Source organism: Cervus canadensis, chromosome 24, assembly GCF_019320065.1.
Source record: "Cervus canadensis isolate Bull #8, Minnesota chromosome 24, ASM1932006v1, whole genome shotgun sequence".
Taxonomy (NCBI): domain Eukaryota; kingdom Metazoa; phylum Chordata; class Mammalia; order Artiodactyla; family Cervidae; genus Cervus; species Cervus canadensis.
The window spans coordinates 52,815,011-52,831,716 of record NC_057409.1 but is presented as its reverse complement, the minus strand read 5'-3'; the positions used below and the strand labels follow the sequence as shown (position 1 = coordinate 52,831,716).

The following is a 16,706-nucleotide window of genomic DNA, read 5'->3' as shown; positions in this document are numbered from 1 at the left end:
CTTTTAAAGTGAAAGAATGATCACTCCTCTTGTTCAGACATGATGCCAGTGGACCCATTTGATTAAAAAAAAAAAAGAGGACCGGTATTTTTTGACTCTACATTGTCTTATTTTCCCAGAAACAGCTCTCTTCTCCCGAAAGAGACAAGAAACGCTCCTCTGAGTGATCGTGATTGCTTGATTCCTTCTAATTCTAACCATATGACTCCCATTATGCCTTATTTAACTGATGACATATGGTTTTCCCTTCTTAATTACTTTTACAACAAATATTTATTACATCCCTAAAAAATAATGTCCGTACATTGCAAGTTCACGTTGTGTATGTCCTTGTTCTACGCACAACATGGACTTCCTTATCTCTTTCAACAGTCATACTGAGTGTGGGAAGCATTTTTCTCTTGATTTTTAAATACAAGGCATAAAGTAATTAGGTGACTTGCCCAAGGTTAAGTAGTTCATCAAGTGGAATTTAGACTGGGGACCATTTGTGTCTGGCTTCAGAGGCCAAGTTTTAAATACTACCCTCCCCTTGAAGGGACCCGGTCCCCTCATACTCAGTCACCCTATACCTCATTCTATTTTTAATTTTTTAAACAGAGTTTAAAGCTTTCTAGCTTCTGGGTGTTGTAGACTGTTGTTTGATTAATCCTCACCTCCACTTCTGCTAGAATATGAACCTGAGTGTAGAGATCTCTCCTCTTCATTGCTACAGAACAGCACCTAGAATGGTATCTGGAATGGCATAGGCATGTTTGTCCAATAAATGGAAATAATTGGCAGGGCTTTGATTTTCTGCCTTCTTGTTCCCAGGCTAAGAGAAAGACAGACTTACGTGGACAGTTAAGGAATAACATGAAAAGTACCCTAAGAGAGTTAGGAAGACAGCTTGTGAAATCACAGAGACCTCACTGATAAGCTGTTACTCGCTCTGAGTATTATGGAGTGAAGAAGGGCGTGGAGAGCAAGAGCAGATAAAATCTCAGAAGCAAGAAGTCGGGTTTGAGTGGGAAATGGTGAAGTAGTCTTACGTCTCTCAGAGCCTGTGAAGAGGCACATTACTCAGTCTGGGGGTTCGTCCCGCAGGGTCCCTAAGGACACTGAACCAGCGGTTATCATAGCCTTTGTTACATTCTTTATACTTTACTATTTACCTCCCAGTCTCACCAATAAGGCTGCAAGATCTTTAATGCAAGGACTATGATGATTTGATCCCTTTTAGACAGGGACTTTGCCTTAATTATTTTTGTCTTCTCATAGCTTATTATGGTGCTGGTACTTGGTGGCCCTTAGTACCTGTATTGGGTCAGTCATTTTCATTTAGTCATGTATGACTCCTGTAATTCCATGAACTATAGCCTGCCAGGCTCCTCTGTCCATGAGATTTCCCAGGCAAGAATACTGGAGTGGGTTGCCATTCCCTTCTCCAGGGAATCTTCCTGACCAAATCCAGGTCAAATCCAGGGCTCCTGACCAAATCCTGATCAAATCCAGGGCTCCTGCATTGCAGGAAGACTATCGACTGAGCCACCAAGGAAGCCCAGTACATATATGTGCTGTGCGTAGTCAGTCAGTTGTGTCCAACTCTTTGTGACCCCACAGACTGTAGCCTGCCAGGCTCCTCTGTCCATGGGGACTCTCCAGGCAAGAATACTGGAGCGGATTCCCATGCTCTCCTCCAGGGGATCTTCCCTTCCCAGGGATCAAACCCAGGTCTCCTACACTGCAGGCAGATTCTTTACCATCTGAGTCACCAGGAGAGCCCAGTATATGTATAATGGATAATAAATGGAAAACGAATGAATTAGTGGTGAATGAAGGAATGAGTGAATGACATGGCTTAATAGCAGTTTATTTAAAAAGAGTTTTAAATTTAAGTTGAGCAGCAAAAATAGCTAATGTGGTCTTAGGTAGAATAACAACAGTATAGTGCCTGATTTCTGAGTATCTAGAATCTTGAAATTTCAGAGATTAGAAATGATGGGGCAGCTGAGACTAGATACGTGAGATGCCTTGCTCATGGTTCCACCCCAAGTTTGTGGTCAAAGTAGGATTTGCATTTAGAGGTCACGACTCTCAGTTAAATTTGCTTTCTACAAGTTCTAGAAATATAATATATATATGCATATATATATGTATATTCTGTGCTGGTCAGACCACAACAGTAGCAGACTGTGCAATTCTGAGCTATACACTTAAAGATCTATAGCTGCAAAGTAGCATCTGTCCACGAAAGGATGATGCAGATGCTAGGGGAAAGTGGAAACCATATCACGTGAAGATGAGATGAAGACAGTAAGGATATTTCACCCAGAGAAGAAAATACTTGCAAAGGGTCAGAATGTACTTGCAAAAGTGGGTGGGAAAACATAGTATATCTGTCCTAATATTTTAAAATATATAAGTCATTCTTCCTTTGCTCCAGAGAGGAAAAACAGAAGCCATGTGTAGAAACCATAGAGAAATAAATTTCAACTCAATATGAAAAAAATGGTCTCAAAATTAGAATTGACCAAGAATAAAAGTCCAAGCGATAATATATATGCAAGAAGAGGGTAGATGATTATGTCAGGATAAGATTGTGAGTTCCTTTAGAGTAGAGGTCATATTTTAGTTGTATTTCCCTAAGACCTTGAATTATGCCTGGTTTGGTTTAAGTTGCTCAGTCACGCCCGACTCTTGTGACCCCATGGACTGCAGAATGTCAGGCTCCTTTGTTCATGGGATTTTTGAGGCAAGAAAACTATAGAGTGGATTACCATTTGCTTCTCCAGGGAATCTTCCGGACCCAGGGATGAAACCCGCATCTCCTGTACATGTCTCCTTCATTGCATGTGGATTCTTTACCGCTGAGTCACCAGGGGAGTCCCTGGATAATGCCTGGCACATAGTACATGCTCTCTTAAGATTTGTTATGCATCTTTTAAAAAGAATTCTTTCATGGGTTGGGTGAGCATGGAAGTGAATAGGAATATACTGTATTATGAACTCAAGGGCTTTTGGAACACTTAGGTTTATGATCCTTTGATAAGCAAAGGAATGTATCAATATTTAATGAAGCAAGTCATTTCATGCTATTACAAGTAAAAGTCAGTGGAATTGTTGTTTCCTTCAAACTTTGTTAAGCCCTGTGATGTTGCATTTTTGTTCTTCCCTTAGGAGAAGGAAAGGTTTGCTACAACCCTTGTCTTACACAAAGGCGATCACAGCTACTTACACCTCTGTACCTGGTGATGAAACTAAAATTCCATGTGGAAGTTTAAATAGAGTTTGTTTGTACAAATAGCCTATGACCAATTTATGGAAACATGTGAATGATGGTTATGTCTATAGATTCACACTTTTCAAAGTGATGACTAACCTAGAAAAGCAGATTTTTCACAGAGTCCTATATCCTATTTAGGCTGTCACCTTTAAAAAAATGTTTTAACAAATATCTTAAATATCACATCAGGAAACTTATTTTTCACTGAATGTTTTATTTTCAGAATGTGTTGGCTTGACATTTGTCCTTTTTTTGTGTGTGTGTGGCCACAGAAGTGTCATTCCTTTCAGTATATGCAGAGGTCATTTGAAGGAGACAAAGAAAGCTTTCTTTAGATTACTGTGTTAGCCACAGAGTAAGCTGTGAAAATCTAAATAATAATAAGGCAATTATTTGATTTGTTATTTTCATCTTATTCCTTGAGAATTTTTACAGCTTATTTTTTCCAAAATGGTCATGCCTATTTATATGCTCAAAAATCTCTATCGATTTCCCACTAAGGTCTTTCATATGCTATGGGATTAATTTTCATTCTTATCATATATATATATGTATATATATAACACATTTATCTGTTTTTATGAAATATTATCATCTTAGTTCCATTTCAAATAATGCTGCTGCATTAGCCATAAAGTTATTCATGAGGTATTTGGTTGTGATTCTAACTTATTTTTAAAGAACCATATACTATAAATATAGCAAGGTGCTTCTGAGAATTCATGATTTGGTGTTACCCATTTAATGATGTTATTAAAAATTTTCCCTAGTTGTTAATTCCATGCACCTACATGGAATAGATTTTGTGCTCTGTGCATTCCTAATATGTAGCTTGTTCAGGACCTTTCAGATATATGCACTTAACTGGAAGAGTCTAAGGTATTTCCCAAATAAAAACCAATATCTTTTTTCCCTCTCCTTTATGAGTTATAAAACACTTTTCCTCCCCTTCTTCTTTAATTTATTTGCCAGAGATTTTTCTGCTCTGGGGATGAAAATGGAAGACCAGGGAAGAAAGTTGATGAGACAGAGATGATTCAAATATCTGAAATATTTTATCCTCACTCGATATAAAGTAAATTATTTTTTCTCTTTTCCAATAACCATCATTTTCCTTGATCTTGGAATCACTCAAAACCTAGCCACTGAGTCCTGTATAAACTAATGCTTTGTCTCAAGATGTGGAGAAAGATAAAATACGGATGCCTGAACAGAGGTACTAGCTTGATTATATTTACAGTTATGAGATACTGCAAATTTAAGAATGCCAATTTTTTCTCATCACTGAGTATTTATTATATATAACAAATACATGGGAAAGAAAAAACTATATTGTGTGATATAAATAGTTTATTTACATTACAGAAAAAACATCAAGACAATGTATACTATTTCAAATATATCCATACATATTCAAATATAGCTGTAGTACATGTTTCATTGGTGTAGATTACCACAAATGCAAGGCAACATGTGTAGATCTCTCGTCTTACTCTTTTGTCTATAATACTGTATTGTGTGGTCCAAGCTTTTCGGTAGTCCAGCCACTGTGCAACATGCTCCCTTTAGATTAACCTCGTGGATGCTCTTGTTGTGTTGTCTGAACTGTAGTGCCCTGTATTTTGCTTCTGTCTGTGAATTCTGTTGCTTCTGGGGCATTTCCTAGAAGGTTGGAAAGTTTACAAATCTTAGTCCAGTGCTATTACCTGAAGTCCAGTGCCACAAAAACAGAGTGAAGTTGTAGATTAAGCAAATTATTAAAATATTTCAGATGTAAGAATTTATTATTAGCAGAAGCTGGAATTACTTTGGAAGAGGTTTTTGGTTTTGTTTTTGCTTCTCCTTGCAGTTGTCTTTAAGCGTCTATGAAGGAGAACTGAAGAACAGAGATGGGAGTTCAAGAGGAATACATGTACCTAGTCTGCGACTGCTTACTCATTAAGGCAAGAAGAATGACTCGGCACAATGCAATCCAGCTAGTGTGAGCCCATCTAATCTCACGTTAAAGTCTTCAACAACTTCATATTTTAAACGTCCCAAGGGTGAATGTTATATTGATATTTCAATGCTCAAAGTTTAAATTTTATCAAACCAGATAATGAGCCAACTGTTAATATAGGATCTGTAAAGAAAAGGGATATTGTTTTGGTTCAACCTAATATCATTTTTGTATATGAATACTATAAGCTAGAGACATAAATTGGTACCGATTATTTAGCTTCTATACAAGGCTAATACTCAAATTATTTAAAGAGCTCTGATCTTTTATGATAAAGCAATACTTTGATGATACAAATAAAAATAATAATATAGAGTTCATATAAAATCCTATTATAACAGCCTATACAGTATCAGAAAATACATAGTCATATATATGTTCATATATGAATAAATGTATACAGTGTATATATGTATATATATATGATTTGGAGAGGGAAGTAGATCTGTCAAAATGAACATGGAGCTGGAAGCCACATTCCTCAAAAGAGAAGATAGATTTTGTTTTTACATGGAAAGTGAAAACAGATGTGTGCCTTAAAAAGTGGCCAGCCTAATGTGGGGCTCAATTTAGGTTATCTTGAATAGCATAATACAAACACCATGACCAGTGGAAGGGGCAGAATGAGTAATGATGAAATGCACCACTCTGATATTAGGCGACCTAGACTTCATTTCTGCCCTGGTTGCTAACCTGTGTACACTCAGCAGCTTGCTGACTTCTCATACCTCAGAGTGCCTATCTTGAAAATGGGGATAATTGTTCCCTCTTCATAAAGTTTTCACATGTATATTTATTTGTGTGTGTGTCTGTGTGTGTACACATATATGACACACACACACAGACACACACACATAGAGACACACAATTTCTGGGGAGATAAGGACCCTATGTATCCCAGTTGTTTTTATTATGTATGGAAATGAAACTGTGATTAATAAGACTTTTAAACATCTGCTCAAGCATTGAAAGTTCTGCATTTTTGTTAGTACATGAAGTAGCAAATCAAATTGTTATGAGATTAGATCTATTACATATGAATTTCATTTTTCATATGCTGATATTGCTTAGATATTAGAAGGCTCAAGACCCTTGGAGTAATATGGCACAACTTCCTGGGTTTTAGATGCTTTTCTATCTTTTCTTTTACACTTAGTGTTTTTGGTTTAAGTTATTTTTACACTCCCCAGAATCTATCTGAATGTAATCCATTGACTCACTTGGCATCTAAACATGAGAGTCGAGTTGATGAACTCAACTTGGCTTCGAGTAGCACAGAGCTCCCGTCGATGATCTTCCCTTAAGCCTTTAGGCCAGGGAAGGATTTAGGAACCACATTTTGTCTTTTTTCAAGAGCAAATGCCACACTTGTCCTCAAAGAAGATAGCACAATACAGATACTGAGATATATTAGGACTTTTATTTTCTACAGATATGATACTTTTATTTTCTTGTCTTCTGAAAATAATTTTTTGGGAAACATTTTGATTTACCGTAGAGCCGCACAAACGATTGAAAGTCTAAATGCCTTGTGAATTTGGCAGAAACCTTGAAAAACTTCCTTGGAACTCTTCTCTTGAGCAGAGTGAAATCAGATCAGAACAGAATATCTTCAGTAACATTTCTGGTTAGACCAGGATATAAATAATATGCATCTGGTCTGGAATTTATTTCTTGGTTACCATGAATTTACACGCTAATGAAGTTAAGCACTTACCCGGGCTCTGTCCTCTACTCCAAGCCCATTGTCAGAGATTAGTAATTATTCTTTTTTTCTGTTGAAACTGGATGAGATCTCTGTATTTCTCTCAACCCAACTCTCCAGGAAATAATTACTGTTTGATTGTTCTGGGGTTTGATATGAAAGTTTCTTGTGAAATTTGCTGTGTGTTTCCACGTATCAAAGGTTTTCATGTACTACAACATGATCATTCTCACTATAATTATTTTCTTTGAATTTTGTGATTAAAGTTATTTTGCTAAGTTAAGATAAACATGTATTTGTTGTTTATATCAAATAAGTTAAAAAAGGTTATACCTTAGAGTTATACTTAGAAATATAAGTGCTATAAGTGAGAGCTATAATTTAATATTTTTCTAGGTCTTCTATAAAATCTATTCTGATCTTATTTGGCAAGCTGAGATCTTCCCAACCCGTGGATTGAACCTGGGTCTTCTGCATTGCAGGTGGATTCTTTACCTTCTGAGCCACTAGGAAGCCTGAGTAAGGAAATGCTGGTCATTTAAACAGTCTGTTAGTAGTCTGAATGAAGACTGACTTTATAGTTAGAAGTGAAGAGCATATTTAAACAAAGACTGGCATCACACATTAGAAGAGGAAAGAAAAGGCCTTTGCTTAGAAAATAAATAATCCTCATCAAAATGCAAAAATAAGGAAAGAATTTGTACTACTTCAGCAGGAAAGTCATTGTCTTTCCATTTGGCTATTTAAATGTTATGATGAGGAGATAGGGCTCTAGAGAATGGATGGTTGCGGAGTCCATGAAGGGACCTGTAATTAGAGTGATCCGACTCAGACGAGGAGGAGTGATGTATCCCTTTATGTGGGTGACCACTGAGTATAGTTACTGACCTTGTGATGCAAAGAACCACCACACAGATGACGGCAATCTGAATCGTTCCAATCACAGCTGCGATTAAGACGTACTGAAATCGGACAGGGCCAGGAACAACGTACAGTACACTGTAATCCTTTTTCTCGCAGTGTTGCCCAGTATAACCAGCATCACACCTGGAATAAATGATAGCGTCCAGTTACCTAAAGCTGCTGTGCTCATTTTTATAGTTGGCCCATGGCTATTTCTCTTCATTTTGAAATTAGGGCCTTTTGTTTCCTTTTCCTGCCTTTAAAAAATAGTACTTCGTAGACTTGTTTCTCAAATACTTATTTTCATTAAGATATCTTTGTGTTTTTTATTTCAAAGATATGTGGTTTCTTTTTATACTTATAATAATAGAGTTTGAAGATAGGAGGGTTGGTAGATGATAGTGATAGTATAGGGGGATGATAGAAGCCCAGGAATAACTGTTCTTTCTATTTTTTTCAGGTGAGCTTTACATTTTATTTAACTTGCTCTTTAATTAACCTAAGTCAACATAATTACTTGGGGAAAGGCTTATTCCTGATGACATGAGTATAAAAAATAGTGCTATTTATTTATTTTTTGGATAAAGCATTCTCTATTGAACAGTTAGAATGTGTTAAAACATATGTTAGGGGCAGAGGTACGGCAAGACTGATTTCTTTAATTTACTGGTCATAAAGTTGTCTGCTTATGTTAGAGAGTTAAATTTCAGTAGTAAAAAGGTAATTACAATGTAGGCAGAAAGGTTTAGCAAAACAAGCCCATGTGTAGTCATCTGAGAATGAAGACTGCCTCTCTGTCACTCAGCCCCCATCAGAAAGCTCAGGTAGATGTGCTAGAATCAGCAGTTGACCATGAAATGAGGAAACAGCTCACATGAGAAGAACACTAGTGGGGATCAACTGTCATTGACTTTGTGCAACTATTTCAGTATCTCACTTTGAATGTCTCATAACTATATCCTAGGATCTGTGGTTTCTGCATCAGAAGGATTTAATAACGACAGCTCTGCTGGGAATGACAGAACAGCAGGAGCCGCTCCTCAGTCTGCCCGACTCTGCTGGAAGGCAGGTGCTCATGTGCTCAGTGAAGGAAAATATGAAAGGAAGACAGATCTTGAGAAAAAGAGAGAGAGAGGAAGGAAGGAAGAAAGAAGGATAAGAAGAAGAAAAAGAAGAAGGAGGGGAAAGAGATGAAAAGGGGAGGGGGAGAAGGGAGGGAAGAGAAAAAGAGAGTGACACTCCTTTCCCTGTATAGCAATATGCAACCTATTTCACCATTTGCCACTCGTATATGCCATTATTTTGGAAAAGATGACCTACCCAAAGCAACCATGTTATCTGACTTAGAGTGAGGCCTCATCCAGTCATTTGAGAAATATTTGTCAAGTCTCTAATCTGTGCCAAGCACTGCTCTGCATCCATGGGAAAGAGTGGTGAATGAACCAGAGGAGGCCGTGACTTTAAGGAACTTGTAATGCCCAAGGTACAATTTAAAATTCTACCAGCAGAGTGTATATAATGATGTGTTACATAGTACTTGGGTATGGAAGGTACACATATATTGTTTTCTTGTGTGTGTGTGTGTAGGAGAGGCAGAAAAAAGAGTGGCTGCTGATCACCCACTCAGGCAGATGCCATCCAGAATTTAGTTTCTATATTTTTACTTTATGCATTTAAAAGTTAAAGGGTGAAATCCTTACCTGCAAGATGGCTCCTGCATATTGATAGAATGTTCACACTTCCCGTGCATGCAGAAGCCATTGTAGTGTTCTGGGCAAGGGATGTGGTGTTCTCTGGCACTTTCTTCTAATTTGTTAGCATTCTCTGTGAATACAGATAAAAGCAACATCCCCTGTAAATACTTTCTTAGCCTCGTAAGATCAACCAGGATATTAAGAAGCAAAGCTACAGTAGGCAAAAATATTTAAAAGGGCAAGAATTAAAAGGCCATATTTCAGAAGAAAGGCGGAGAAAGAACTGAAAGATGTCTTTCAATTGTGTTTCGAGATGAAACTGCAAAATTACCCAGTGCTTTTCATGCTTTTATGTAATTTCCTACATCTTTAAGAGCCAGTAATGTTTCTATGAGTTGTCAGACAGCTTTAACTTTTCTTGTGTAGAGACAGTACATTGATCATAAAATAATTCAGGAAGAAATATCCTATTTTGTGAATTTCAGAACCCCGCATAATGTCCCTAAAAGTAAATTGCTGCAGTGCCTTGACACTCTCTCCATGGGGGAGCTTAAAAGTTAAAATATGGCCGTGTTCAATTGTTAAACAGAAGTTTTCCAAACCAAATGCAAATTTCAACAAATGTATTCTTTCAGGCTTTTTTCATCTACAGTGAACATGAATTTTCCTAGCACCCGCACATTTTCTTATTGCCTAAATAATGCTATTGAAAGAGCAAACGTTATTTCAGAATCACTTATATAGATCCTAACACAGTATTTCTAAATGCTGTGAGTATATTCTAATTCATAATATTTGGCCTATGTTTACAATGTCATGTGAAACTTAAACTTATGATAAAGAAAAAACTTCTGTTCTAAAATGAACCCTTTCCTCTGTCATTAAACCTTGTTTTCTCATGTTTCTATAAAGATAGTAAATATTTTTCCTGACCTTTGTTAGTTTAAATACATTTGCTTCCCGTTTGTAATACCATCTATAAGCAGTCTTTTGATTCTTTACATGTTCGTTTTATAATGTAAAGTTTTGCCTTTTTTGAGTTTCTTCTATAATCTGAGACCTGATATACTTTAAGATTCTTGCCTAAAGTATGAGAAATGTAAGTCTCTTGACTTTTCACTTCCCTGGTGGTCCAGTGGTTAAGACTTCAAGCTTCCAATGCAAGGGGCACAGGTTTGATCCCTGTTCAGGGAGCTAAGATCCCACATGCCATGTTGCATGGCCCCCAAAGTATAAAAATAATAATGCTTTTTTCAGGACCGCAGTAATTGGTCAGCAGTATGGGTTTTTCCAGCGATGGAAGATTGAGAATAAATTACTATTTTTATGAAACAGATTACCTCCTACAATTTCTATACAGGGGTATAGCTTTTCTTTTATTATAGTGCATTCTTATAATTTTTTACTGTCCATCATGTGTGCATGCCAGGTCACTTCAGTCGAGTCTGACTCTTTGTGACTCCATGAACCTGCCAGGCTCCTCTGTCCATGGGATTCTCTAGGCAAGAACACTGGAGTGGGTTGCTGTGCCCTCCTCCAGGGGATCTTCCCAACCTAGGGATCAAACCTGGGTCTTCTGCGGCTCAGGCACTGCAGGCAGATTCTTTACTGCTGAGCCACTGGGGAAGCCCCTTACTGTCCATCACAGATGATTACTATATTCATCATGAGAAAAAAATGTTCCTTCAGTATTAGTGAAGTAGACAAATGTATTATTTATGTTTAAGCAGAGCTATAAAATACCTTTAAATTTTAATACCTAGGTTGTCATCTGAAAAATATTAAAGTTTGAAGTAAATTGTTAAATATGTTACATGCTTTCTTGAATAGGGATATTTGTACACATAGGTATGAGGGTAATATTTCAAATTGCATACCCAAAGAATAAAGGACTAATCATAAGGATGCTGAAGAGACTGGCGATGGCATTTCAACCATTCCTTTGTTTCACATCTGTGTCTCTTTACCTATTTAGGTGATCTTTTGTTTGCACTGTAATATTTCTACTTTGATAATTACTATTAAACTGCAAGAACCATTTTCATAGAAAAGACAAATATATAGAACTTTGTCTTCTGGTTTCTTCCATTCTTCCAAGTCACTATGGTGTTTTTGGTAACAAATAGTGCCTGCAGGAAGCAAATAACACCCAACCTGAAATGGATAGTGTGGAGTCAGATTTCCAATATGGGGGTATGTGACCAAAATGGAAGCAGGATGACTGCGGAATTTGGATCCACCTTGAGAGGGCTTGTGGTCATTCATGAAGCCATGGAGACTGGACTCATCCTGTGCCTTGGTCAGGAGGCAGTAAGCCAGAGTGGACAAACCGCACACCTGCTGCTGAAAGATGACTTTAGCAGTGGGGTTTGCCAGCCTCACTGCTGATGTAATGAACCAGCACTTATTTCCACTCTTATTTCTGGATCTTCTCCCCAGAACAAACTATTCAACCTTCTATTTAGTGTTCGTTAGTAACCCTTCAGTGCTTCCGCACACCTGCATGTCGGGGAGGTTTCTGTAACTTCCCTACAATCCACGTATATACTGTGATTTCAGTAGTTGTCTTTTTCAAACACATCTTATTAGGGCTATTTTATTTTTCCGTCAGTTGCAAAAGTAGAGATGAAGAAAAGAAGATCAAGATTTTCTTAACTCAGATCCATTTTTATTTATTTATTTAATTATTTAATTTTTTCATTTATTTTTATTGGTTGGAGGCTAATTACTTTACAATATGGTAGTGGTTTTTGTCACACATTGACATGAATCAGCCATGGATTTACATGTATTCCCCATCCCGATCCCCCCTCCCACCTCCCTCTCCACCCGATTCCTCTGGGTCTTCCCAGTGCACCAGGCCCGAGCACTTGTCTCATGCATCCAACCTGGGCTGGTGATCTGTTTCACCCTAGATAATATACATGTTTCGATGCTGTTCTCTCGAAACATCCCACCCTCGCCTTCTCCCACAGAGTCCAAAAGTCTGTTCTGTACATCTGTGTCTCTTTTTCTGTTTTGCATATAGGGTTATCGTTACCATCTTTCTAAATTCCATATATATGTGTTAGTATACTGTAATGGTCTTTATCTTTCTGGCTTACTTCACTCTGTATAATGGGCTCCAGTTTCATCCATCTCATTAGAACTGATTCAAATGAATTCTTTTTAACAGCTGAGTAATATTCCATGGTGTATATGTACCACAGCTTCCTTATCCATTCGTCTGCTGATGGGCATCTAGGTTGCTTCCATGTCCTGGCTATTATAAACAGTGCTGCGATGAACATTGGGGTGCACGTGTCTCTTTCAGATTAACTCAGATCCATTTTTAAGGCTATTTTATTTTTAACTCTGTCCCTCACCCCATACTGTTTTTTGTTTTTTTCTGAATTTGTACCATGTCCACAATTAGGAGCTAAAGTTTAAGGGCAAAATGAGAGCTTGTCTGAGTGGTATTGTTGCCTTACTGTAGTAAGAGCTGGATGTTTTCACAGAGTTCATTATCCAGACAGGATGATCAAGTGGGAGGGCAATAGTCTCCATCATAAAATCTGCTAATTAGTTTACACCATTCCTTATGAGCTTGGAGTGCTCTGTTATGCTGCTCATAGGATACTGTCAAATAAGAAAGTTAGATTGAAAATAAATGAGTAGAAGAAATGATCCCTGGGCAAGAAAATGAGGAATCATCAATATATGTCAACAAATTTATAGTCAACCCAAACAAGCAAACCAGTTGATTGAAAACCTGAATATATAACCACTTCTAGTAATGCAATAGACATGTTTCAGAAATGAGATTTGAGTGTATTAAGAAGAGTAGAAACGCAGAAATCTAATATACAAACCAAATGTGTGTATGAACCACAGTGGGCATTTGTGATCCTGATGTTTATGCATAGGTACTGAAGCAATAACAAAGCATTTAAAGATTTTAAATCATAGAAAAACGACACTTTGGAAGTCTGTATGTTTTCTCCAGTGGTTGATGATTTACGTATCAACTTTTCTCTTCTCCATTTAAAAAGAGATTTAATGTAAGGATTGTGCGCCTTCTTCTAGGAGAGCGAGTGATGATGCTAGAAACTTTTCATATCTTTGTTTAAAATCTTTGTCCAGTTTCTTGTTTTAAATGTTTACAAATGGTTTGTTCTGAATGAGATCCTGACTTCTTAAAGGAACAGTTTCTGGTATAATCTGAGTTACTTGCAGCAGAACTCATAGGGCTGTATGCCCATTGCTAGTAAGCATTCCAGTCAAGAGCTATAGAAGTAGGCTGCTTTAAAACAGAGCTACATGTATGGTTTCTGTCCTGATGCTTTCAGGGAAAGAGACACGGCAAGCTGAAGAGACAGAAGAAATGGTGAATGGCAAAACCTGGCTTTAATCACAAGTCTAGTAAGATAAGTCGACAGAAAGTGGACAGAGCCAGGCATAGCAATTCAGAGACTTCAATCAGTACAGCCCGGAGTAGGGTGTGTGTGCATGTGTTTTTCATTACCCCTACTTTCTTCCCCCAAAGTTAGAAACAAGATGTCATTCAGGAATTAATCTGTCAAAGCAAGACATTATCTACTAAGCAGAAATGTGACTGTAAAATTCAACTAAAACTATCCCAATGTCTGAAGGAAGGTGGATTCCCTTAGGATAAGGGTTAGAGCTTGGCAAAAGAAGCATCTGAATGTCAAGTTGTATCACCTGTTCCAGTGCTCTCAGGCTTCTGGGCCCTGAGAAGCCAACTTTAACTAGTAAACCCAGTCCCCAGCTGCAGATATGGCTGCACTAGACTGTTAGTGTCTGATGCTATGAAATATTCACTTAGTCAACAACCGAGTTCTCTTGTTTTGATGTTCTGCTTCCTAAACAGTCTTAAAATAACTGGACATTTATGCAGCCGACACACTGGGAATGGCTTTGACACTACCACCTGGCCATCTTATCCATTTGACAGTTATATATTTCATTGGAGTGAACTGATTGGTTCTGCGCTTCCATACATGTTAGGGGCACAAGTCACCTTGCTTCAGCCTACTGAATTCTGAGGGTTTGTAAGATCAAATTTTCTGCACCTAGAGGCTCAAGGACCAGACCCTATCCACGGTGCATCACAGTCTGGGAAGACTTTGGGGGCTGGTAAGATGATATTTGTCTGGAGATATTCCTATTTTGCTTTAATCAGGATTTTTAAAAAATATATAATTTTTAAAATTTATTTTTGGCTGTGCTAGGGCTTTGTGGCTGCACAGGCATTTCTCTAGTTGTGGTGAGTAGGGGCTACTCTCTACTTGCAGCGTGCAGGCTTCTCATTGCAGTGCTTTCTCGTTTCGGAGCACTGGTTCTAGGTATGCGAGCTTCAGTAGTTGCGGTTCCCAGGTTCCAGAGCACAGGCTCAGTAGTTGTGGCACACTGGCTTTGTGCTCCGAGGCATGTGGGATCTCCCCGGACAGGGATCAAACCCACGTCTCTTGCATTGGCAGGAGGATTCTTTACCACTGAACCACCAGGGAAGCCTCAGGACTTTCTTTAGAATATGGCTACAAAGTTTTTAGGCTCTCGATTCCCCAGGAGGAGTCTGATTCTGTGTAAGGCTTTTAGAGTAAGTTGGAAAAATCCTAGAGATATCATCAGAATTTAGAGGATGCTTTAGGGAGGCAGATTTCCACTGCACATTTTTAAGCAACCAGAGCTGTTCAATAGGGGAAATGAGTTAAAGAGTGAAGTGGTGAGTTTGTGTGAAAATTTTTCAGATGTGTTACTATTTCTCAGATACTATAGAGTGTTAACGGTAGATTGGATTGTTTCAGACCTCTAGGTTCTTTGACTTTTAAGAGTAATATTTATTTGTAATATGAATATTTACTTGCAATAAATTACTAATATTAATATTTCTTGAAAAATATTATTTTCGATATCCTAGGAAAAGGAAGTAGAGAAATAAGGACATTATTTAGATAAGAAAATCACTTTGCCTAAATTATGGGGACATTTTACTATTTTAAAGGGTGTAAAATATCTTATTTAACTTATATGCAGAGTACATCATGAGAAACGCTGGGCTGGAAGAAGCACAAGCTGGAATCAAGATTGCCAGGAGAAATATCAATAACCTCAGATATGCAGATGATACCACCCTTATGGCAGAAAGTGAAGAGGAGCTAAAAAGCCTCTTGATGAAAGTGAAGGAGGAGAGTGAAAAAGTTGGCTTAAAGCTCAACATTCAGAAAACTAAGATCATGGCATCTGGTCCCATCACTTCATGGGAAATAGATGGGGAAACAGTGGAAACAATAACAGACTTTATTTTTTGGGGCTCCAAAATCACTGCAGATGGTGACTGCAGCCATGAAATTAAAAGACGCTTCCTCCTTGGAAGGAAAGTTATGACCAACCTAGATAGCATATTAAAAAGCAGAGACATTGCTTTGCCAACAAAGGTCCGTCTGGTCAAGGCTATGGTTTTTCCAGTGGTCATGTATGGATGTGAGAGTTGGACGGTGAAGATAGCTGAGTGCTGAAGAATTGATGCTTTTGAACTGTGGTGTTGGAGAAGACTCTTGAGAGTCCCTTGGACTGCAAGGTCATCCAACCAGTCCATCCTAAAGGAGATCAATCCTGGGTGTTCATTGGAAGGACTGATGTTGAAGCTGAAACTCCAATACTTTGGCCACCTCATGTGAAGAGTTGACTCATTGGAAAAGACCCTGATGCTGGGAGGGACTGGGGGCAGGAGGAGAAGGGGACGACAGAGGATGAGATGGCTGGATGGCATCACCAACTCAATGGACATGGGTTTGGGTGGACTCTGGGAGTTGGTGATAGGTAGGGAGGCCTGGCGTGCTGCGATTCATGAGGTCGCAAAGAGTCGGACACGACTGAGCGACTGAACTGAAGATATCTTAAATATTTACTATGTCTGTAATTCAGACATTCTAGCATAAAATGATCTTCACCACGTATTGTCTTCCTTGTGGGGAAAAAAATGTTGTGGCTCTTACTTCAGTTTTCAATGTCACGAATTATCTTGACAAATGGATGCATATGAATTGTACAATGTGTATTATTTTCTCAAGTCTCTTTTCCTGTGGGTACACAAAATGTGCCGCATTTTTCCAGAAAAATGAAGTTTCCATTTTGGGT

At 38.1% G+C, this 16,706-nt stretch overlaps 1 protein-coding gene and 1 non-coding gene across 2 annotated transcripts in view; one reads left to right on the top strand and one right to left on the bottom strand.

Moving 5' to 3' along the window:
* Positions 1-4,600: 4,600 nt before the first annotated feature.
* The window catches only part of TMEFF2 (transmembrane protein with EGF like and two follistatin like domains 2), a 284,169-nt gene continuing 272,063 nt past the window's right edge, over positions 4,601-16,706 (bottom strand). The window contains exons 8-10 of the mRNA XM_043445865.1: positions 9,573-9,696; positions 7,858-8,016; positions 4,601-4,927 (exon numbers count right to left, since the gene is read on the bottom strand). Coding sequence (XP_043301800.1) covers positions 4,831-4,927; positions 7,858-8,016; positions 9,573-9,696 — 380 coding nt within the window. The 3' untranslated portion in view covers positions 4,601-4,830. The remainder of the gene's footprint in view (positions 4,928-7,857; positions 8,017-9,572; positions 9,697-16,706) is intronic.
* TRNAW-CCA lies at positions 10,688-10,760 on the top strand. The gene has a single exon. It is a non-coding gene; the product is annotated as a tRNA-Trp (tRNA).